Here is a 25,064-nt window from a genome sequence, read left to right as displayed (position 1 = left end):
AAGAATCCTTAATTATTTTAAAGAAAGCCACAGAAACTGGGAAGTTTTCATATTGCTTTCAAATGCATGATGTGAAATGAATAAGTTATTAGCTACATCTCCTTGGGGCACAGGCACTATAAATAGCTTTTCCCAGTCTGTTGCTTCCTTCTGCTCTCCAGAATTTTGTCAGGTTGCAGATCAGAGTGAAAATGTCACCCATCAGCTGCCCTCTGAAGCAATGTGTGTGACACAGGTTTGGCTTTTGCAGCCAAACCTTTTATTTTTATGGTAGACAAGAAAACAGAGGATTTCTTGGATCACTGACCCCTGATTCTTCCCAGAGAAACAAAACACCTGTTGGTTCTACCACCTGTGAGTGTTGGTTCTACCACCTGTGGTTGTTGGTTCTACCACTTGTGAGTGTTGGTTCTACCACCTGTGATTTTTGGTTCTACCACCTGTGAGTGTTGGTTCTACCACCTGTGGTTGTTGATTCTATCACCTGTGATTTTTGGTTCTACTACCTGTTGTTGTTGGTTCTACCACCTGTGATTGTTGGTTCTACCACCTGTGGTTGTTGGTTCTACCACCTGTGGTTGTTGATTCTATCACCTGTGATTTTTGGTTCTACCACCTGTGGTTGTTGGTTCTACCACCTGTGATTTTTGGTTCTACTACCTGTTGTTGTTGGTTCTACCACCTGTGATTTTGGTTCTACCACCTGTGGTTGTTGGTTCTACCACCTGTGGTTGTTGGTTCTACCACCTGTGGTTTTTGGTTCTACCACCTGTGAGTGTTGATTCTATCACCTGTGATTTTTGGTTCTACCACCTGTGATTATTGTTGACAACAGCAAGAAGGGGGAGGTCTATGTTTGATTATTGAATGAGATCTATAATTCTACCTGCAAGGGTGTAAAAGGGATTTTTTTGCCTCTATGAGAAGCCCTCACTGAAAAGCCATGGATGGGCTGTAGGTGTTGTCATGCTAGCAAATACAAGTGAACAGGAGCCATAAAAAAGTTGACATTTTGGGCTTTGAAAAGTTGTGTTTCTATACCTAGAGGAGCATGGTGTTTTCTGGTGTACATGAGCACCTAGAGTTCTGTTTTGCAGGCAGAGAGGCCACTGCCTGGGTTGTAACTGCTGATGAACCAACCATGCTGCCCAGGAGAGATTTCCTCCAGAGATATTCCCTTTATTTGCAGGTAGCAGAACCTGAGGGTATGAAAATTGCCCTGAGCTGAATTCCCTGCCTGTTCAATTCAAAATTCTTCTAAAGTCAGGATTATTCCCTTACTCTTTCACCATTCCAGACCAGACATGGAGTTCAGACTCCCCAAGAAGTGATCACTCCAAGGAATCTCCATCTTCAGGTTGATGCTCTCAAGTTCCACGTGGCCTCTAGAGGTTCCTCAAATATTGATGCTGCCTCTCTTTTGAACCACAAGATTCTTGAGTGCCTAAATTATGCAAGTCAGAAATGCCTTGGCTTAAAGTTACCTAATTCTGACTTAATTCTAGTTGAGGGGGACTCAAACACTGACTGAATCTGTGGAGGATCCTGAGATGTGGATGTGTTCAGGTTCTTCAGGTTGGTGTTTTAGGGTTGACATTATTCCCAGGAAGCCAGGACCCAAGATCTGAGAGTCAGAGAGAGAAAAACAGAGGTAAAGGCTGTCCCTTGAGTAATTAGCAGCAGGGTGGGGAGGAAAACAAGTGTGATCACCTACTCTTATAGAATCATAGAATCATAGAATTGGCTGGGTTGGAAGGGACCTCAGAGCTCATCAAGTCCAACCCTTGATCCACTCCCCCCGTGGTTCCCAGCCCATGGCACTGAGTGCCACATCCAGGCTCTTTTGAAATATCTCCAGGCTCTTTTGAAATATCTCCATTATTTGAAATAATCTTCCCTGGGCAGCCCATTCCAATGGCTGATCACCCTCTCTGGAAAGAAATTCTTTCTCATGTCCAACCTAAACCTCCCCTGGCACAACTTGAGACCTCTTGTGCCCTCTTGTCTTGCTGAGAGTTGCCTGGGAAAAGAGCCCAACCCCCCCCTGGCTCCAACCTCCTTTCAGGGAGTTGTAGAGAGTGATGAGGTCTCCCCTGAGCCTCCTCTTCTCCAGCCTCAACACCCCCAGCTCCCTCAGCCCTTCCTCACAGGACTTGTGCTGGATCCCTTCCCAGCCTCCTTGCTCTTCTCTGGACCTGCTCCAGCACCTCAATCTCCTTCCTGAGCTGAGGGGCCCAGAACTGGACACAGGACTCAAGCTGTGGCCTCCCCAGGGCTGAGCACAGGGGCAGAATCCCTTCCCTGGACCTGCTGGCCACGCTGTTCCTGAGCCAGCCCAGGATGCCATTGGCCTTCTTGGCTACTTCTTCTTGCTATGCTAATGGGCAATGCACTCCCTCAGGGGGCTGCAGCAATAAAATCCCAGCAGAAAATTACTCCAGTGTTTTACAGTGGCTGCAAGGGGTGAAAAATAGTAAGTACAGGTTTAAAACCTATTCAATCTCATCGGGTCTGATGGTGCATTTGAACTTGCTTGAGTGATCTTGCATGCTGCCTTGGAGGGATACATCATCCCTACAATTATTATCATCTCCTAGGCCAAAATGACATTGACATTGGTGGAGATGCTGATGTGAGCTGAATAGCACAGCTTTGGAGGCAGAAAAGGACAGATTTGGTACCTTCTGTTTAAGTTGTCAAGGTTGGCTGAATTCTCAGTTAATTTAAAATCCTGCTTTATGGCCTCTATTACACAGGTTTCTGCCCCCTCCTTGAAATCTCTCTTCTGGAGTGACAGGATGGAACCAGCAATGTTGGTGCTTTTTTGTTGATTTTAATTTTTTTTTCTGGTTTATTCTATGTAGGGTTTGTTTTTGGGTTTTTTTGGTCTTTTTAAAGGAACAATCCTTCTTGCCTCATAGGCTTGCAGTCTTCCCACTTCTTTTTGCCTGTAGTCTCAGTCTTTAGTGCTGGATTTACAAACCAGATGAATCAATTTTAAAATGCAAACAGAGTCCTCATTTGCTGTGGCTGGCAAACTTTCCCTTTTATCCCTCAGCCAACTTCTATCCAGTCCACTGGTTCTCCTCCTCTGTGTCATGCTTGCTAACTTTTGAAGATTAATTTTTGATGAGAGACACTATTAAATGACTTTGGAGATTCACATAAATTAGCCCTGCAGCTTTCACTTGCTCTTTGTTGTTGTTGTGGTGAAGAATTTCCTGATATTTCTCTGGTGTAGCCAACGTTCTCTAAAACAGTACCAAGTGTTTTTTTGATTTATGTATTAAGCAATTTCAGCTTGATTTTTTTTATTGAGGTGCAATAATGAGTGTTGTATGTAAAACTAGAGGGGTGGGGGGAAGAGTGAAGCAGAGAAAATGTCAATTTTCCTTTGTTTGTTGTTTACACAGCTATGAAATCTTTGTGCAGTAAATTCAGGAGCAGCCCTGGTAGCTCCTGTACCATTGAGGTGCAATCCTTATTTGTACCCTCTAAGTACAGGAGCAGAACTTTCTAATGTCCTTCATTAGCAGAAAACTGTGGAATGAGGCTTGGTTTTCATCTTTTCCTCATTTTTTCCAACAGAGGAAAAGAGCAGAGCCTCCCTTTGCAGTTCCAGATGTCTGGAGGGCTACAGCATCAGCAGGAATTTATTCTCCTACAGGAGACACTCATGAAATGAGGGGTTGTGTTTGGTGCACGTTTGCACTCTTTGAAGTCACCAGGAAAATTCTTTTCAGTGCCCCAGTGTTTTGCCATTAGAATCCAGGACCTAAAGCTGATCAAAATAGGAAGTGCAGCCCTGGTGGGAGCAGAAGACATGAAGATGCAGGCTGGTGCTTGACTAACTCCTCAAATTTCACTGCTATGGGCCCTGAGATGATGATTTTTACATTTGGGACAATAATGAAGAGTGTCCTTTGCATTTCTAAGAGCTGGTGAAGGTGACACAGGGTTAGGTATTTATCTATTGATATTGTACAAGCTCAGGTGTGGGTTAGCTCTCTGGGTTTTTTCTGCAAAACAGATCGTATTTCAATATCTAGAAGTCTTCTGGGGGTGTTTTTTGTCTAAATTATTTTGATTTTTTTTTTCTCTGAGTGTAAATGAGTTGATTCTACTTTGTTGCAGCTCAATTTTAGGGAGCTAAGCCTTATGTTTGGGAGAGCTCATGTAGGGCCAATGCTTTTTACATTTGGGACAATAATGAAGAGTGTCCTTTGCATTTCTAAGAGCTGAGAAAGTGACACAGGGTTAGGTATTTATATATTGATATTGTACAACCTCAGGTGTGGGTTAGCTCTCGGGGTTTTTTCTACAAAACAGAACATATTTCAATATCTAGAAGTCTTCTGGGGTGTTTTTTGTCTAAATTATTTTGATTTTTTTTTCTCTTAGATGGTGTAAATGAGTTGATTCTACTTTGTTGCAGCTCAATTTTAGGGAGAGCCTTAGGTTTGGGAGAGCTCATGTAGAGCCAATGCTTTTTACATTTGGAGCAATAATGAAGAGTGTCCTTTGCATTTCTAAGAGCTGGTGAAAGTGACACAGGGTTAGGTATTTATCTATTGCTATTGTACAACCTCAGGTGTGGGTTAGCTATCTGGGGTTTTTTTCTGCAAAACAGAACATATTTCAATATCTAGAAGTCTTCTGGGGTGTTTTTTGTCTAAATTATTTTGATTTTTTTTTCTCTGAGATTGTGTAAATGAGTTGATTCTGCTTTGTTGCAGCTCAATTTTAGGGAGCTAAGCCTTATGTTTGGGAGAGCTCATGTAGGGCCAATGCTTTTTACATTTGGGACAATAATGATGAGTGTCCTTTGCATTTCTAAGAGCTGAGAAAGTGACACAGGGTTAGGTATTTATATATTGATATTGTACAAGCTCAGGTGTGGGTTAGCTCTCTGGGTTTTTTTCTGCAAAACAGATCATATTTCAATATCTAGAAGTCTTCTGAGGGTGTTTTTTGTCTAAATTATTTTGATTTTTTTTTTCTCTTAGATGGTTTTTACTGGTGCAAATGAGTTAATTCTACTTTGTTTTAACTCAATTTTAGGGAGCTAAGCCTTAGGTTTGGGAGAGCTCATGTAGGGCCAATGCTTTTTACATCTGGGACAATAATGAAGAGTGTCCTTTGCATTACTAAGAGCTGTGAAAGTCACATAGAGTAAGGTGTTTATCTATTGATATTGTACAACCTCAGGTGTGGGTTAGCTCTCTGGGTTTTTTTCTGCAAAACAGATCATATTTCAATATCTAGAAGTCTTCTGGGGTGTTTTTTGTCTAAATTATTTTGATTTTTTTTTCTCTTAGATGGTGTAAATGAGTTGATTCTACTTTGTTGCAGCTCAGTTTTAGGGAGCTAAGCCTTAGGTTTGGGAGAACTCATTTAGGGCCAAATTTGCCACGTGGGTTTTCCTCATCCAGGAACCTTATTGCTTGCAGTTCACTTGGAAGTTCCTTTCCTACTGGAGCCCCATTGTAGTTTATTTCAGGTTCCTCCAACATTTATGATTGGTGGGCAGGGCACATCTAGGTATGAAGGTTAATTAAATCAAGAGGTGAAGTTTGTAGAACAGGGAATGCTTCATTAAGCCCTGTGTGAATTAACATCTACAATCTGTTCACAATACCCCAAGTGCCATTCAGTGAGACAGTGTAATTACAGCTTACACACAGTTTCATTAGTTTGTGTTTCTTCTCCTGTGCTTGACATGTCTGTTGTCTTTGCTGAAAGCCTGGGCTAGAGGAGGGACTGCTCGCTGGTGGGCATCTGAGCATACTGACATTCAGAGGATAATTTTTCCTTTGGGTTCTAAAATGCCTTATCCCAGATGTAATTAAGCTTGTAATTCATCAATTGACACTTTTTTTTTTTTTTTCCTCGAATTCCAGATCTAGCTGAAGACTTGTGAAATGGCTCTTCTTGTGCATTTTTTTTTTTTTTTGCATGAAACAGATGGGGAGTAATAATTATCTTTCCTCACTGCTAGGACTTCATCTTCTGTTTGGGTTGGGTTTTATTTAAAGTTCCTTCTTTTTTTTTTATTATTTTAGGGCATTGCATGATGAAAACCTAAAGATGCAATCTTTATCTATAATCCCTCTATAATGTGCCTATTGTTCAGGCAGCTAAAAAATTGAGGTGTCTGGGAAGCTTCAGAGAAAATTTAACTTTATAGATTCCCAATTTTTTTTTCCAATAACAACTTCTGCTCCTGAGAACTGGGAATGCACTGAAATAAACTGAAATGTTACCACCAATCCAGGCAAATTTTCATCTCTTTTGGCGTGCCTTGAGTTGATTGCCAGAGAAGGACTCTTAAAACTCCAGTTATGATTTCTGCAAGTTAGAGACTAGATGGCTGCATAAAAATCCTGGAAAGTCATGTGAATATTCTTAATATTACCCTTGTGGGAAGTCCCTTGGGCCTATTCAGGTGAGAGAAATTAAAGATGAGAAAGTACTTGAAGTCAGAGGTCTGTAGCCAGAAAGGCAATATTAATGAGGGTAATAAAGAGGCTGGTGAGGAGGAATGAATGTTGGGCTTTATTGCAAATCTTATCTGTTGGTTATTCTTTTATAATAGAAAAACCCTGTGTAAATGTTCTTCTGTGAAGTTGCTGAGCTGATGGAAGAAGGGGATGCAGCTGAGATGTGGCAAAGGCAGCAGTGAAACTGACCTTCCCTTGTCCTCTGTGTCCTATTCATATCCCAAAATATATTTAAAGGGTTTATTAACTGGATTAAGGGAATACCTGTTACAACCAGGTGGCATCCCAGCCCTGCCAAACACTGCTAATCTTCTGCCATCAGTCCTCTGCCTCTTGTCTGAAAATACTGAAAAGCTTAGGTTTGTCCTTTGTTGCATGTTGTATTTTTTGGTATCTAATAAATTATTATCAGAATACTTCACCCCAGCTCTCTGCCCAAGTTTTCCCATGCTAGGAATCCCAGTGTTCTGGGATTTTTTAGGTGCTGTTCTATGTTTGTGTCTGTGTTCTGTAGGGTTTTCAATAACTTGTGTCAATCTCCTGATATTTCCTGCTTTCTGGTCTTGTGGAGTATATTTCATGTAAGACCATTCCCCAGGAAAGGTGAGCAATAAACCATGGATGAAATTATACAGGGACTGAAGTTAGATCTTCCCAGTACATAAATTATTGCCCAGACCAGGGCTGATGTAACTGCAGAAACCATTGTCTGCCACAACCATCCTAAATCATCTGAGTCTTTCAGGAGCAGAATGTTCTGGGGCAGAGCTCCCAACCTTCCAGCACATAATGAAGAATTATAGGCGAGCAGATGAGGGAATAAGGGAGCTCAAATGTCATTCCTTGGCTTCATGTTCAGCCCAGGAATGGGTTTCAGTGCTGCCACAGAGCACTGAGTGCATTGCAGGGAGGCTGTGAGGAGGAAAAGCTTGCATGACAGCTGTGGATTTGGGTGTTGTGTGAATTTGTGCATCAGGAGACTGTTGACTGTTAGATTTAGGATGATGGATAGGAGCTTAAAAAAAAAAAAAATAATAAAAAAAAAAAAATATATATATATAATGGTTGGCTTTTGAAGTGCAGGAGCTTTAATTTGGGTCAGTACAACACACATCATTACCAAGAGCAGTTGGTTGTGTCTTCTCCAAATAAAAGGCCTTGTGTTATTTATTCCCTTCTGTGTCACCAGAGTGTGTGATGCTTTAGAGGTGATTAAAATGAACATGCCACCAGAATCTTAGAGCTTAGACAGTGCACAGCAAGAGGTGACAAAAAGAAAAGGCAGGTAAGTGCAGGAAGCATGAGGGTTACAGTGGCAAAAAGCTGATGAAAATGCTTTTATATACCAAGAAAAGCTTTCACTTACTCCTCACATGTGTTTCCTCACTGCATGTTGCCTGTGTGTCTTGCTGGTTATTTGATTTTTTGGCTTTGTTAATGTATTCTGCTCTTAGACATTGGTCCTGATGCTGTTTCCCTTGAAGTCCCTGGCAGGAACTCCTGGTGATTTAAAGAGGGTTGGATCAATCTCAGTAAGCAAAGGCTGGTGGGATGTGGTAATGAGGAAACTGGCACTTTAAACTTCTTTTAAAAGGCAGTGTTTTGTTAGAATGAATAATGAAGCACCTTGGAATTCTTGGTGTTCATGTAACAGGTGGAATAAGCCCATGGAAAATAATACATGCTCCATCATAACAACCCAAAAACCAAAGTGGAAAGGTTTTTCTTCTCCTATTAGCATTCTGCTTACCTAAGTGTTCAGCAGTTGTCCAGAAAGTGTTTTATTTCCATAGTGTGAAGATGATTGCTGTGAGGATGTGGAATTGTTTAAGTTCTGGGTCTTGTTTTTTGTTCAAAATAAATAGGGCTAACTGTGGATAAGTGCACAACTGCATTTATCTGGCTTGAATCCTGTTCATCTCCTTGCATCTGGTAACCAATGGCTGAACACTTGGTGTAGAACGTTGCTATTTTTACCTTTGAGTGTGAATTTTTTTTTTTTCATTTAATAAAGTTTTTCCCATCCTTGTACGCTAAGAAAATTTCAAATTATTACATTTGCATAAATTGTTGCTTTCTCCTGTCTTTAACCTTATGACTCCAGGATTACTCCTCTTACTCATGTCCTATTCACTTTTATCCTTCTTCTGTTTCTGCCATATCCTTTCCAGCAGTATGATAATTTCTTTCTGGGTTTTCTTACGTTTCTTTATTCTAAAGGGATTCCCAGCTTAATGGGAATTCAGCTTTTTTACAAGTTGAAAATCCTTCAGACTGCTGTGCTCTGCCTTGACAGCTCCTTCTCAAATGCAAACAGGATCCATGTCCATAACACTCTGAAAAATGGGGAGGGAGAGAGAGGAGCAGACTCCTGACGTGTGTCAGAGTAGCAAATGGGAGAGTCTGCCTTGTAACATGTGTATTTGTTTTTTAAAATTTATATGGAGGAGAACAACTGAAGTAGAAGACAACTATTTCTCTGTGGGCATCTTGTTTTCTTTGAAGTGGCTTTGAGGGAGAAATTTCTTAACTATTCAGAGCTGGATTTATGTGAGCAGACAACTCATGACAGCTGCAGAAAAATCTGACAATTTTAACATTTTTTTAAGCCTCATCTGTTGGTATCTTTCGTGCCCCTTCAAAAAAAAAAAAAAAAAGTATCCTTGCTGATTTTTTCAGTGGTATATACCTAAGAAGCACCAAACAATGTAAAAGCATTCAGTGCATCAAATGGAAACAGATGTTTAATGAAATGTAATGAAATTTGTTCACCTGTCCATGCACATGTTTGATGGGTATAACTGTTTAATAAACAGCTTGCCCATGTGTTGCCAAGTAGTGGATTGAATTCCAGGAAGTCTGCTTAAGTAGCTCTGTGCTCATGAATATGACATTATTCTATTTACACCTTTCCAACTGGGTTAAAAATGTCAAAAAGATCTATTTTTGCAATATAAGTGCCTCAATTCTTCTTGACATTATTTTCTGTAGCTCATTTTCCATGCATATCTTTCTTTTATATTATCATCATGATGGTATTAATTTGGATGTGCAAATTAGCTCTTCATGATGTTGTCATGTCAGCATCTGGACTGAAGATGTGGTGGTTCATAAGCATCACATCCTATTGCATTTCATCAGAGTCCCCCTTTTCCTAATCTAATTATTCATAAGGAACCTTGGGGATTGTGCTAATGGGCATATGAAGCAATAAAGAGTAATGAAAGCAGTTGTGTTACTGCTCTGCAATTAAGTGTATACAGAATACCATCCATATAATTAAATTCAGAATTTTTACCACTCTTTTTCTTCTTTATAGTACATTAATTATTTCTCTGAAGTTAAAAATAACAGTAATGGGGTCTAAGAGGTTTGTTTTTTTTTTTTTTTATGAGAGTTGCAGCATTTAGAGTCACAAGCTGATTTTTTGGCTTTTATTGTTGAAGGCCTTCAGCAAATAAGTCCCCAGTTGCATGAAATTATTTTTATGGTTTTTTTTCACGTTTTAGGTGAAAAGGTGGCAGAATTCCAACTGCTGGGAATGTGAGGGTGGGGGAGGAGAGGGTGTATGTGTGGTGTTCATGTGATGTTGTGTCCATGGGGTTGATGGGGTGCAATGCTCACTGTGCTGCTGGTGATGGGTGTCAGCAGTCACTGCAATTTGTAAGTTCAGCCTGACCTCTGGTCCAGGCTGAGTTTTCTGTCTCTGCTCCTTTGGCACGAGTGCTTTGATGAATGATGAGGTATTGAGATCAGCTAGTTGATGTGTTTCCCACTGATAATTCCATATTAATCAGTGCTGCTGGTTAGGATCTTTAAGATCCACTGCCAATCTGATTGAAATCAGTGGCAGTTTTGCCTCATTGAGTTGGATGGGAGCAAGGATGAGGCTTTAACCAGCAGCAAATTATAAACCCAATCTCTGGTCGGGTGTCATTCAGTATGAACAAGAGTTTATATGGTGCTGGCAGGCTGGAAAAAATCCTTTTCCTTTTTGGTAGCAAAGCTGCATTTAGCTGAAAAAAATCCCTAGGTAGCCTATTAGAGGTGTTTCAGCTTTGTTATAGCCAACAATAGGGGATGTGGCCACTTGCTGGTTCTACTTAAGTAAGTAGTTGCTACTGCTGAAAATAGCTCTGGAGACTGCTGTGCTGCTGCAAATCTGCTGCAGCCAGCCTGCATTAAGCTTGTTATCTTGAATTTCCACGTGAAATCCAGGCTTTATTTTAATGCTGTGGAGTAGGGGATATTAAATAAATTGTGCAGGGCCTTTTTTAATATAACACCAGTGACAGCCGTGCTGTTGCTCCATAGCAACCAAGAGGAATGGTGCAGGCAGCCTCCATCTCTACACACAGCTGGGTGAGATGCCATCCTTTGTTCTTGGGCTGCTTTAACCAATAAAAACTACTTCACTCTCATTTAAAAATAGAATCAGAGAATTTGCAGGGTCAGCAGGGACTCATCTGTGTAGTAACCTACTAGAAAACTAAGTGGTGGCTTCATAAAACAACTCTTCCAGGGTATCCTCTTAGTTGCTCCCCAGGTAGCTACCAGGAGAAATGAGCTGTGAAGTTTGAATGAGTGTTTAATAGGTCCAGCTCTAAATGACAGAATGTCAGAGGGGGACTGGCAGCTTCTCTCTGATCATTGCTGTGACAGCAAAAGGGGAGAAGAAAGAGGGGGAAGTGCACAGAAAGCCTGGCCTCTCAGCTAGATTTCCAGGTTGCTTCAGGCTTTAAAGGTCAAACCCAACACCTTGGGTTTGTACCTCCTTAATTACTAGGAGAAAAACTTCAGAGCAGAGGAATAGTGAGCTTTAGGCATGACTCTGCCAGCTTCTGCACTCTGCATCACTTCAAGACATTCTTGAGGTTCAGGACTCTATTTTAGGTCATTAATGTCAGAAGTTTTGAGAAGAGATAGAACAAAACTTACATTCAACTTACCATCTGTATTAAACACAGTGCTTGGTTGTGCTGGTGATCTGCAAAGTCAGGTGAATGCTGCCAGGTTTTGTTGTGTGATCAAGGATTCTGATGCAGTGACTGGCAGGTTTTTTTTTTTAGCCATTTTCTGCAGCTGACCATTGCTGTTCCCATTTGGGCTTGAATAAAAACTCAGCATTGCTTTCAGGTGCCTTCTAAGCATCTTCTGAGATAGCAGACACAGCTGAAAATCAGCAAAAGAGGAAAAAAAGAAAACCTTCAGGCCATTGAAACAACCTCTTTGTTTGGTTGCTTTTTATTCTACAGTGGTAACAATTATATTTTAAAATTTTTTCTCTGTAATTTGTGTTTTTCCACATGATTTTCAACAGCTTGCCCAGGGAGGGGGTTGAGGCCTCATCCCTGGAGATGTTCAAGGTGAGGCTTGAGGAGGCTCTGAGCAACCTGATCTGGGTGAGGGTGTCCCTGATACTGCAGGGGTTGGACTGGGTGACCTGGAGAGGTCCCTTCCAACCCAAATTCTTTTATGCTTCTATGATTACAGGATAAAATCCTTAACTCTCTGCACCAATATATTAAATAGTGACCAATAGCCATTCTCTTTGGCTTCTGGTTGCTTCCTACTCTCCTTTTTACTTCTGATATTTGTGAAAAGATGAAAATCAGTGTTTAGAACATTAGAAGATCTGATTTTGTATTCCTGTCTAGGGTGTATGTACCTTTAATCATCTAAATAATCCTGGTAAAAAAACAATCATTCTGGATATTCACCTAAAAACTTAAAGCAAGCCTTTCCTTGAACATCACATGTTTAATCTTTGCTTTGTTAGGCTTGACTTCCACTAATAGTTTTTATTCTTCCATTTTATAGACAAGTTATTATTGTAATGATATTAAAGTTAAATTTTGGCAAATCAGATGGGGGGGGGGAGAGGGTTGCTGCCTGTTTTTCCTTGTCAAATCAGTTTCTGTCTCTCTTGTAAAGCAAATTTCCTCCAAAAAAAAGAAATTTCACGTCCCTTAGATAAAGAATATGCTCATTTACAAAGATTATAGTGGATTTTTTGGCCCTGTTTTTAATACTTTGCACTGTAAATGACATCCCAGTGGAGAATAATCATCATACAGATGTTTGAGAGCTCCTTCCTGCTGAGTATGGTAATTGAAGTCTATAAAGTGTCATCAGACTACACGTTGTTTCTAATTAGTACAAGGCAGTTTCTCTGAGCTTTGTAGAGTTTTACTGGCCTCTTTCCTTCATTATTTTACCAGCTGGCTAGTAAATCTTGTCAGTAACTCAAACACACACAAAAAAAAAAAACCCAAAATGCCAGAAGAATGAGATTTTTCTGAGTGGTTCATAGTGTCTTGCTTTGCTTTATCAAAATTACCAATTTTTGCATGGTTTGATGCTGACTGTCTGAAGGTTTTATGCTCCAGCTCTCTTGGTTCTGCTCTGGCATCTTCTGAAAGATTTTGTTGCATGTCAGCAGGAGAAACATTGCTGCAGCACTAAACCTCTTCCCTCCTAATAGGGCCTTTGTGGTAATGATTACCTTTGATTTTCTGGAAAAAAAAAAAAAAAGAAAAAAAATATTTTTAGTGACTGTTTGATGGGTATGGCCCAAAGTTCCCAGGATATACTTTGAACAGTCAGCAGTGGGAAGGAAGTGGGCAGATGCAAGAATATCTTATGTTGAAAAGAACTCAGAAATCTGTGCAAAATCATTGAGAACAGAAACTTTACTGCCTGTTTCATCCTCCCTGGGTTCATGTCAGATCCTGAGGTTCTTATTGAGGGTTGGATTGTGCCTCCAAAATTGTATTTCCCTCTGGTAGCTTGGTGTAGCCTCAAAGTGTCCCTGTATTTCCTCATGGCTTCTTTCAAGCTGTCTTGGCCTTCAGTAATCTGGGATGGTTTAATAATAATCTTACAGTTTTATAGGATTTTAGAAGAGAGAAAGAAGTAGAAAATTTGCAGACCCTGGGCTGCTTTCTTCTTTTTAAGAGCAGAAGGCCAAATGAGAACTCTTTTCCTTTGTGGTAAGAATCTGAGGCAAAACTTCTAATGTCTTTTTTTTTTTTTTCCTTTTGTGTTTGTTTTTTTCTCTTTTCCTTCATGTTTCTGCTCTTTTGTGATGTCTGGGAAGAAAACAATACACAACAGCTCTGATCTGGAGAAGGTCTGCAGTGTGATTAATTACAGAACTGCTCCTTATGGGTTTTAGTAGAAAGTATACTTAGTACTTAAAATATATTTAATATGATAATGTTTCATATGGGACCCTCCAGTTAGGTCATAGCATGTGAGGAAGCAAACCTCTTTTTCACATGAATTAGCTGCTGTGTAAACTCTGATGAGACTCTTAAATTAAACCCTCCCATTTATGTTATCTGAGGTGATTTTCTTAGCAAAGTGCAGAGATGGGTGGCTTTCTGAGGTTAAAAGAGATTATTTCTTACTTTGATAATTATCACATCACTTGGGTAACAATGTGAAATACAAATATTTTAGTGAGACAGCTTCTTCCAGGATCAAGAAATGATGGCTAAATCTGCATCTCTCACTGGTGTACCAGAAGCTCAAAATGAGCCCTCAGTGTGTGCTTGGAGCCCAGAAACCAACCCTGTCCTGGGCTGCACCCAAAGCATCACTGACAGTGGCCCTGGCAGGGGATTCTCCCCCTCTGCTCTGCTCTGCTCTGCTCAGACCCCACCTGGAGTACTGGGTCCAGTTCTGGGGTCTCCAGCATCAGAAGGACACAGAGCTCCTGGAACATGTCCAGAGCAGAGCCACTGAAATGCTCAGAGGGCTGAGCAGCTCCCTGGGAAGCCAGGCTGAGGGATTGGGGTTGTTCAGCCTGGAGAAGAGGAGGCTCCCAGGTGAGCTCAGAGCAACCTCCCAATATCTGAAGGGGCTCCAAGAAAGCTGGGGGAGGGCTTTGGACATGGGGGTGGGGTGAGAGGACAAGGGGAAATGGGTTAAAACCTGACGAGGGGAGATTTAGGTTGGACATAAGAAGAAATTCTTTAATTTGAGGGTGCTGAGCCCCTGGCCCAGGTTGCCCTTCAAAACCTGAAGAGGGGAGATTTAGGTCAGACATTAGGAAGAAATTCTTTCCTGTGAGGGTGGTGAGACGCTGTAACAGGTTTCCCAAGGAAGCTGTGGCTGCCCCATCCCTGGCAGTGTCCAAGTCCAGGTTGGATGGGGCTTGGAGCAACCTGGGCTGGTGGGAGGTGTCCCTGCCCATGCAGGGGGTTGGGACTGCATGAGCTTTGAGGTCCCTTCCATCCCAAACCATTCCATGATCCTATGATCACCTTCACTGCAGGGTGATGCCAGGTGGCAGCAATGGTGCCAGCCCTGGGGAAGGGGTTGTGTCTCTACCCAACCAACCTTTGGCAAATTTTCCAGCATCTACTCTGTGACTCTGACTTGGGTAAAACTTTCCCCTTCCCATGGTCCTTTGAACAACTAAGTAGCCTGTTTCTCTCCTGCTTTGCTGCTGAGAAACCTGTCAACACCTTTTCTTTTCATGCTGTATTTAATGGGTATGTCCACACTGCTTAAGGGAGGAGGGTGGAAAGGTATGGTTTGGAGTTAGCTCCTGACGGGAGCAGTGTCTTGGGCCCAGCATCATGCTCCACGTTGTGCTCTTAATTTTGCTGCCAGCTCAGTCAGAACCAGCTCAGAGACTCCTCTGCAGTGCTCTTCTGCAAGGCATAAACACAGCAGCATCTCCAGTGCAAATCCATTATTCATCATTCTAGTGGGATTAAAATAGACCCGAGGCTTCAGTTGGCCTCCTGCCTCAGAGCTGCTGTGTTGCAGGAAAGGCTTTGAGAACACAGCAATAATTACTGGGGACTTCCTGAGTGGTGACATCCAGCCAGGGTTGAGATGCACAGCATCAGGGATGGTGAGGAGGGGGTGGAATCCTTGCAGTTCTAGCAGGGGCTTGGATGTCTGCATCTTTGCTGTGTGTTAGCAGCTCTCAAAGTAGATGGCTTCAGGAGGGCTGGCCTTGGGGAAGGTTCCTACAGAGTCAGGAGCTATCACCATATTCTTGGAAGCCCCCCTGAGCTGAGGAGGTTACTGAGAAAATTCCTCTAGGTCCATCTTGGGGGAGGAGAGAGAATTCTGGTGAGCTCCTGGTGTTTGTTTTTTCCTGACTGTTTGGTTTCTAACTTTTCAGCTTGAGCAGTGTGCTGGGAGAATTTCCCTTCAACCTTTTGCTGAAGAAGGAATGACTGAGCTCAGTGTTAAAATATGAGAGGCTGGAAGCTTTGAAGCCCATGGTGCCCAGTTGTGAGCAGAGTGGGAATGCTCTGAATTCCCATTTGTATTATTAGGGTGGAAAGAGCTTGGAGAGGACAGCTTGACATGGTCACTGGGTTACCTGCATGCTGCTCCATTCCTGAGTAGGAAGAAAATGTTGCAGAAAAGGCTTTGAGAACACAGCAATAATTACTGGGGACTTCCTGAGTGGTGACATCCAGCCAGGGTTGAGATGCAAAGCATCAGGGATGGTGGGAGGGGGTGGAATCCTTGCAGTTCTAGCAGGGGCTTGGATGTCTGCATCTTTGCTGTGTGTTAGCAGCTCTCAAGGTAGATGGCTTCAGGAGGGCTGGCCTTGGGGAAGGTTCCTACAGAGTCAGGAGTTTTCACCATATGCTTTGAAGCCCCCCTGAGCTGAGGAGGTTACTGAGAAAATTCCTCTAGGTCCATCTCGGGGGAGGAGAGAGAATTCTGGTGAGCTCCTGGTGTTTGTTTTTTCCTGACTGGTTTGGTTTTTAACTTTTCAGCTTGAGCAGTGTGCTGGGAGAATTTCCCTTCAACCTTTTGCTGAGGAAGGAATGACTGAGCTCAGTGTTAAAATATGAGAGGCTGCAGGCTTTGGAGCCCATGGTGCCCAGTTGTGAGCAGAGTGGGAATGCTCTGAATTCCCATTTGTATTATTAGGCTGGAAAGAGCTTGGAGAGGACAGCTTGACATGGTCACTGGGTTACCTGCATGCTGCTCCATTCCTGAGCAGGAAGAAAGTGTGAAACTGCCTGACCAGAAAGCACTTGCTGTCTCAGACATTGTCCATGGCATTTGTAATACGTGCTGGTATGTAACTGGTGTCTTTTGGGAATATTCCAAACCAAGGATTTTTATTTCCTGAGGCTGCTAACAGTGTTTGAAGTTTCATTCTCAGAAAGGTGCATTGATCTTTAATGTCTTCCGTTCCTTAAGTAATTTTTAAAATGAGTAATTATAGAAATATGATGCATTTAAACATGAGGGTTAATTTATCATTGGGTTTTGCACACTCCAGCTGTCTGGAATTCAGTCTTTTGGGACAGAAGCTCCTCCAGTTCTTGAAACTGTAGGGTGATACAGCATATTTTTCATTTTGTACACAGGAGTCATCCCAGCTTTCCTCACATTTAGCTGGGCAGAATGAAGCTCAAAAAAAAAAGACAAGGGCAGGGTCCTGCACCTTGGGAGGAATAACCCCAGTATAGGATGGGGTTGACCTGGGAGAACTGGGGGACAAGTTAACCATGAGCCAGCAATGTGGCCAAGAAGCTTAATGGTATCCTGGGGTGCTTTGAGAATGTGTCACCCTTGGGTCAAATGAGGTTCCCATTGCCCCAGTGAGACCTCAGCTGGAGTACTGGGCTCCTCACTCAAGAAAGACAAGGAGCTACTGGGAAGAGTTCAGCAGAGGTTTGAAAGGATGATTAGGGGACTGGAACACCTCTTATGAGGTGAGGTTGAGAGACCTGGGTGTGTTTAGCCTGGAGAAGAGCAGGCTGAGAGGGGATCTTATCAGTCCTTATGAATAACTAAAAGGTGGGCATCAGGCAGATGGGACCAGACTCTTTTCACTGGTGACAGGATGAGGGGCAACTGGTACAAACTGGAACACAAAGTTCTACCTGAACACGAGGGAAAACATCTTTGCTGTGAGAGTGACAGCACAGAACAGGCTGCCCAGAGAAGTTGGGGAGTCTCCTTCTCTGGAGATAAAACCCCACCTGGATGCCATCCTGTGCATCCTGCTGTAGCTGAACCTGTTCTGGCAAGGGGGTTGAACTCCCTGATCTCCAGAGGTCCCTTCCAACCCTTTCCATTCTGTGATGTATGTGAAGAATTATTTAGTCCACTTCAAAGTAGTGTCCCCCACTTGTATCAAACCTTAAAGAAGCAGAGTTGAAGCCAATATGCAACAGTTTTCCTGTTCATTTTTAGACCACCTTTGCTATTTTGTCAATAGGAGCAACCTATGTTAACACCCCTGAATTTTCTGCTCTTGGGATCATCATATAAACTTGCTGAAAAGATCTGGGTGCAGATAGGAAAAATTCCTTGCATGATCTTGGAGGTTGGGCTCAGTTAATTTAGCCAGCCACACTAACTGGGTAATTCTGAGAGGACACAAGCACTGATTTCAAAGGATCCTTGGAATGGAGCTAATATATTATGATGTCAGTGATCTTCATCAGAGAAGTGTGAGGCACTCCCAGAAGTCCCACAGTTATATGATACTGTGACAGACCCAGAGGCAATTCTGAGCTGTCAGCTGCCTTGCCTTTGGAGCCTGCCAAGCAACCAGATGCTAATGTTAGATGAGTGTCTCTGGCTTGGCACTGAGCTCTCCTGACAGCCAACAAGCCCTGTGTGTGACCTTAGCTTGCTGGTCCAGTGCTGAGAGTCTCTGAGGGGATGTCCAGAGATGCGTAAGTCCGAGCTGGTGGGATCTGGATATAATTTATTGGGATTCTGTAGTCCAAGACTGATCAGTAGGTTCCAACACTGCTGTTTAACCTTGTGTGTCGCTTGAGAAAAGCAAACATGGTTTGTTTTCCCTGAGCTGTTTCTACAAGCTCCCCTGTATTCTGGGAGACCCCAGGCCCTGCCAGTGGCAGCAGAAAATCCCACTAATTTGGGATGTAGCAGAGGGGCTGTGCCTGAGTTAAAAGAATATTTAGGAGCCCCATGACCAGCTGGCATGGAGGGCCCAGTGCTTGTGAGGGGGACATTCCCACTGTCCCCAAAACATGGTGGGCCACGTGTGCTCTCCCTATGGAGAAATGTCCCCGTTGGGTCATAACCATCAGGGAGGTGTCAGGAGAGAGGGATTTTTCACAGCCAAAAGCCTTTCAGGTTCTGTTCTTAGCAATTTCACAGCATGAATCACAGCACTGCAGAGCCCAGCATCATCCTGGAGCTCTCTCCTTTAGTTACCAGCACCAACAGGAATGAGGTTCAACAAGGCCAAGTGCCGGGTCCTGCACTTTGGCCACAACAACCCCATGGGGAGCTCCAGGCTGGGCACAGAGTGGCAGAAAGGGAGCTGGGAGTCTGGATTGCCAGGAAGCTGAAGAGGAGGCAGCAGTGTGCCCAGGTGGCCAAGAAGGCCAATGGCATCCTGGGCTGGCTCAGGAACAGCGTGGCCAGCAGGTCCAGGGAAGGGATTCTGCCCCTGTGCTCAGCCCTGGGGAGGCCACAGCTTGAGTCCTGTGTCCAGTTCTGGGCCCCTCAGCTCAGGAAGGAGATTGAGGTGCTGGAGCAGGTCCAGAGAAGAGCAAGGAGGCTGGGAAGGGATCCAGCACAAGTCCTGTGAGGAAGGGCTGAGGGAGCTGGGGGTGTTGAGGCTGGAGAAGAGGAGGCTCAGGGGAGACCTCATCACTCTCTCCAACTCCCTGAAAGGAGGTTGGAGCCAGGGGGGGGTTGGGCTCTTTTCCCAGGCAACTCTCAGCAAGACAAGAGGGCACAAGAGGTCTCAAGTTGTGCCAGGGGAGGTTTAGGTTGGACATGAGAAAGAATTTCTTTCCAGAGAGGGTGATCAGACATTGGAATGGGCTGCCCAGGGAAGGGGTGGATTCTCCATCCCTGGAGATATTTCAAAAGAGCCTGGATGTGGCACTCAGTGCCATGGGCTGGGAACTGCAGCGGGAGTGGATCAAGGGTTGGACTTGATGAGCTCTGAGGTCCCTTCCAACCCAGCCAGTTCTAGGATTCTATGATTCTATGAACAGGGCTGTTGTGTCTTTGCTTTCCTTTTCATCACTCTAGGCAGAAAATCTCTGGCTCTGCTCCAGCTCCCAGCTCCAGCCCTTCTGATTTTTAAGATTATATTCCCCTGGCTTCACCTAAAAGCCTCATCAAAAGGGGCTTTTTCTGCCTTGGTGGATGATCTTGTGAGGCTTTGTTTGTAAACCCATCAGTTTATTCATTACCAACGTGCATACACATTTGACCCGAATGCAGGAACATTTTTTAAAAAAAAAACCAAAATATTTTGCTGAGCCACATCCAGGATGATCTGTGCCTTAGTGTGTGTGTAATCAAAACTGCTTCTCTGATCCTGGAGAAAAACTCCAGAGGATGTTTCAGTTTGTGCCTTTGTGTAAAATGGGAAAGCTAACATTTGCTTACTGGCTTCCTTGGGTTGCTGGGAGGGTTGGTGCCAGGAAAACACTTTGAACGTGAGAACTGCTGTGACAGAATTACTCTGAGCTTTGCTTCTGGAATTTAATTGCTCAGTTAAGGGGAAAAAAAAAAAAAAAAAAGAGAAATAAATTCAGAACCAGCTGGCAGTGAAATTGAAAGTGAAGTTTGTCTGTAATACAAGGGAAATAACACCCGTATTGAACCTGGCAATTCAGGATTGTGTTTTAAATTTGGGATTAATTTTCATCACTAGATTTTAAGGTAATGATTTTCCTTTAAAATCCTAAATATAGGTGGGGATTTTTCATCCTTGTTTTACACTTGATGTTTGCTCATTGTAGATCGTTGCAATCATTCTGCACAAGCATAATCCCTTCTGGCAGTGGAAGTAAAATCAGTATATTTTAATAATTTGTACACTTTCCATTTTGGGCATCTGTTTGTTCCAAAAAGAGGGGTGAGGCTCAAGCTCTGACAATCAAATCCTGTTGCCTAGCATTTTTAGCACTTGGCAGCACCATTTCTAATCTGTTTTTTCTTTTTTGCTGGCAGCCAGGCTGGGCAGCTCCTCAGTGGGAAGTACCATGGAGCTTCTGCACAGCTCCCAGCTCAGGCAGGGTTCCTTCTGGGAGTAGCAGTTTAAACCCAGCTCTGGAAATTATAAATTTTTAATGTGGTACCCATGGTGATTTTTTTTTTATTTATTTTTTTTAACTTTTTTGTCCTTCAGTGTTGGTTGGTTAGAGGAGTGGACTGGCACATTTCCTAATTGCACTGCTGTTTATGGAGCAGAGTGTTTGAAGCCTGTTGCTGAGCCTTAGCTGACTGCCTCATCTGACAGCAAACAGAAAGAAAGGGAGAAACCTCTTGCTGCATATTTTTTTTTTTTTTTTTTTGTCCTTGGAAATGTCAGGAGAATTAATTGCCAGTGTGTGTTACACGGGGTAAACCACAAAGAAGCTTTCTGCACAGCTTAGAAGCTCTCTGTGCATATCCTTTTGCTGAAACAGAGATTGATTTGCAGTGTTTCCTTATTTCTAAGTGTTTCGTGGAAGAGGAGCTATGAGCACTGGTACTGAATGGCTTGAAATGACTGAAGGTGAAAGGCTTTCCAGTGAGTTTTCCAGTTTGCTTAAATGGAACAGGATGGAGGGATCAAAATGGAGGGATCAAGCCAGGGATCCCTGGCTTGGTTGCTTGGGCTACCCCTGTAGCAGAGATACCTGCTGGAAAAGATTTAAAAAAAAAAATCAACCTGTGTTGCCTGTAAGGCCACAGGGAGGACTGGAAGTCCCACAGCACTCAGTTCCCACTCTTTGGGAGCTTTGAAATAGGTAGTGGAAGGAATTGTAGCAAGATTTTTATCAGTCCACTGAGTATTTTCCATTAAGAAGGCACAAGCATTGCACTTAGGATGATAGTAATGCTAATTATATTCTGCAGAACTAATGACTGAAGCTTTGCAAAGTCTCACTGATCTAAGTGGGTCACCTTGAATGTGAGGAGTGCAGGAAAACCATAGCCAAAATTTGCAAAATGTGTCCTAATTTTCAAATACCCCACATCTGACAAATGTTCCTTGACCTTATTTACAACCAAAGCAGCAGAAAACTTTCCATTTACCTCAGTGGGCTCAAGCTCTGACCTGTTTTCCTGGAAGCTTTGTACTCTACAGAAGGGCAGATAGGTGCCAGAACCTTTGAAAAAAGGACTTAGAGCTTTTAAATCAGAAATAAATGTGTGTGTGAGGGTCATTTTATAAAAAATGAATCTCCTTGTATTCAGTGTGAAGTTTTTCTAGCACAGAGCATAGAAACCAGATAATCTTTTACATATTTGTCCCCTAGGCATTTTTTTTTTTAACTCACACGGACTGTGCTCCAGTAGTTGGGTGTCATTTCCTGATTTTCTAATTTGAGAAATGCAGCTAGAAATTAGCATGTGATTAAAAAGCTGTTGAAAACATCTCCTAAGCTCTTAAAATAAATATGTGCAAAAATATTGGAGGAAAAAACCCAACTCCACTGCATCTTGAGCCTCAAAACAGTAAATCCCATTGGTCGTAGGGGCTCATGGAGGGGATGCAAATTTTGGATTTTTCTTTTAGATTCTGTTTCAAGGAAATTCTCTCTCTGAGTGAGCACTGAACCTACATTTGGAAATGGGAATGGGAAAGTGCTTCCCCTGGTCCCTGAGGATTTAGGGGTGCATGGACCTATGAAACTCAGTGGTCTCATGATCAGCTGGGGCTGATGCAGACCACTGAGGTATGTGTAGCATTTCTAAAATGCAAAAGTAGGAGATGAAAAATGGGGAAAAAAAGGTAGAGATTTGCTGAGAACTTGGCAGGATTTGAGGTCAGGAATATTGTTAACTTTCATTTATTTTTTGCTTACTGCTGTCCCCAGATGAAGTGGTTTTGTTTCAAGCAGCCATTCTTTGGGATTTGTCTCTCTGGTTTTGGATTTCACATCAAGAGGAGGTTGTTATAGTCAGGAAGAAAGGTGATATTTAGTCCAATAAACTTCCTTATTCTTTCTTGACAGGATTAAAAAGGGCTGTTGGATGTTGCCCTCGATGTACTTGTCCTTGCTCACAGTGAAGCCAGGCAAGGTGTCAGGGGAACAACTCCATGAAGTGTAGTGGACACAGACCTTTGGATTCCATTCTGTTAATGATTGATCACCTTGTTTCACTGCTCCCTGAAGCACTTACACTCTTGGCATCTATGTCCAGAGTCTGCTTTGGCCAAAATCAGCTTCCTGGGGTGTTTTGTGTTGCCCATACATCTCACAGGGAGCAAACACTTTGTTTTCCAGCACAAACTCCATCAGATTTTAAACCAAAAGATTGGCCAGGGTGACAGGTCATGCCAGGGACAAAATGGCAGATCCATCCTTCATTTCAAATGACCTTTGTGGCATTTCTTTGTGTTCTTTCATGCCCTCTGCTGGACTCTCTTCTGCCCCTTTTCTCATGCTTTTCCTCTTTTTAATCTTTCTCCACCTCTCGCATCCTTGCACCCTCATTTTCTCTCATCTGGCCTTCTCAGATGGGCACCCAACTGGTGTGTAACAAGTGTTGCTTTGGTGACGTGAGTAGTTTGGGTGCAGTTTGGGTGGAAGTCAACAAAATATCTTGTCTGCCAGGAGCTGGCTTTTAGCATTGAGTTTCTTCTGTGGTTTTGGCCCAGCCTGGGACCAACCAGGCCCCTGCTCACTGATTGCAGGACAGGGAGGAGAAAACCCACCTAAAGGCTCCTTAATCCTGACAAGGAGAGGGTGGTTTGCATTCCCCAATTACATCAGCGGGAAAAAATAGACAGGTTCATGTTGGGAAGGAAAAAAATTATTAAAAATTAATCTATCAGGAGAAAGAGAAAACACTTAATACCCACCCCCCACCCCGCTCTTTTCCCTCAGGGTCCGAATCGCTTCCCTGCTGCCTCCCCTCAGGGCACAGGGGACACAGGAGGGGTTCAGGGTCAGATCCCCACATGGTGTTTCTGCTGCTCCTTCCTCCTCAGGGGAGGACTCTTCACGTTCTTCCCCCTCTCCAAGGTGGGGTCCCTCGAGTCCTTCAAGAAGCCCTCGGCCATGAGTCCCTCCCCTGGGGTGCAGTCCCTCAGGAACTGCTCCCGCCTGGGTGCCCACAGAGTCCCAGAGCAGTCACCTCCTCTGCCACGGGGTCCTCCATGGCTGCAGATCCACATCTGAGCCTCTCCGTGTCCCCTCAGGGGCTGCAGATCCTCATCTGCCCACCCGTGACACTTCAGGGGCTGCAGCTCCACATTTACCCCACAGTTCTCCTTCAGGGACTGCTCCACCTTCTCCTCCATGGGCTGCAGGGACACAGCCGCCATCTCACCATGGGCTGTGGGGACATCTCTGCTCGAGCACCTTTCCCCCTCCTTCCTCACCCACCTCGGTGCCTTTGCTCGGGCATTGCTCTCACCTCCTCCTCTCCTCAGCCCTGCAATCTTTTTAAATTCAGTTTCCTTTCCCCTTGAATATGTCCCTGGCAGAGGCACATCCACCTTCCCTCATCAGCTGGGCCATGGTGGGACCAGAACTGGAGCTGGGGGAGCTTCCAGCAGCTTCTGACAGGAACCTTCCCTCTGGCTCTCCCCCTGCTACCAAAACCCCTCTGCACTAAGCCAAGATGGTTTCTGACCCAGCCAAGGTGGAGAATGTGATCTGTGAGATTTTTGCATCGTGTTTATTTGCATTTGGAGGGGTTTCTGGTGTCACACAATCCCTGGATCCAAGCTGATGAACAGCACTGCAGTGAAGGAGTAAGGGGCTACAAGAAAGCTGGTGAGGAACTCTTTAGGCAGGGGTAGGACATGGGGGAATGGACTCAAACTAGAGGTAGGTAGATTCAGATGAGATGTTTGAAAAAAGTTCATCACCATGAGGGTGGTGAGACACTGGAAGAGGTTGCCCAAGGAAGCTGTGGCTGCCCCATCCCTGGCAGTGTCCAAGTCCAGGTTGGATGGGGCTTGGAGCAACCTGGGCTGGTGGGAGGTGTCCCTGCCCATGCAGGGGGTTGGATCTTGATGATCTTTAAGGTCCCTTCCAACCCAAACCATTCCATAATTCTATGAACCAGAATGAGTGCCCCTCACAGAGTCTACTGCATCATGCAACCCTCATACATTTGAGGTTTTGCAAACCTTGCTTTTCAGCTGCTTCAGGATACCCATGAAACTTCAGCTAAAAAAAAATGAAGCAGGCTTTATCTTTCCATCTACTTATTTCTTTTCTTTCTTTTTTTCCCCCTTTGTCCATGTCCAAACTAAATCCTGACAACACAGCTCACTGTAGTGGCCATCCCATCACAGGAGATGCTGTTGTACTGCTCCTCTTTCATCTCCCACATGTCCTTTTGTTTTATGCCTCTCTTTGTTTTGAGCATCTTTGTTGTTTCTTCCAGATTATGCTCCTTGGGGACTTTTGTATCAGTCTGACTGAACATTGCTTGCAGCCATGCCAGATTCTGCTGTGATCTTATTGGATTTCACAAGCCAAGGTTAGGCCAGGTCAGAACTTGGTTGAAATAATGTAGACTACATGATTTCTTGCTAGCACTGGGAAAACACACCCCAAAAACCTCACCTCGATGCTGATTCAGTCAGCTGAGGATGACAGTGTTGCCATGCTGATATAA

The 25,064-nt window shown here is 43.5% G+C and overlaps 1 protein-coding gene across 8 annotated transcripts in view; it reads left to right on the top strand.

Annotated features, from left to right (window-relative positions):
• PPP2R2C (protein phosphatase 2 regulatory subunit Bgamma) overlaps positions 1 to 25,064 on the top strand; it is a 167,760-nt gene that overhangs the window by 78,336 nt on the left and 64,360 nt on the right. Inside the window, exon 1 of one of the 8 annotated variants that reach the window (XM_071744005.1) lies at positions 17,963 to 18,178. The exons of the other annotated variants lie outside the window; for them this stretch is intronic. Within the exon in view, the coding sequence (XP_071600106.1) occupies positions 18,175 to 18,178 (4 nt within the window). The 5' untranslated portion in view covers positions 17,963 to 18,174. Of the gene's footprint in view, positions 1 to 17,962; positions 18,179 to 25,064 lie in introns of those variants that run through there. 8 annotated transcript variants of the gene reach the window in all.

This window comes from Heliangelus exortis, chromosome 4 (genome assembly GCF_036169615.1).
Source record: "Heliangelus exortis chromosome 4, bHelExo1.hap1, whole genome shotgun sequence".
Classification (NCBI taxonomy): Eukaryota; Metazoa; Chordata; class Aves; order Apodiformes; family Trochilidae; genus Heliangelus; species Heliangelus exortis.
The sequence above is the reverse complement of the archived record's forward strand: the minus strand, read 5'-3'. Positions and strand labels throughout refer to the sequence as shown.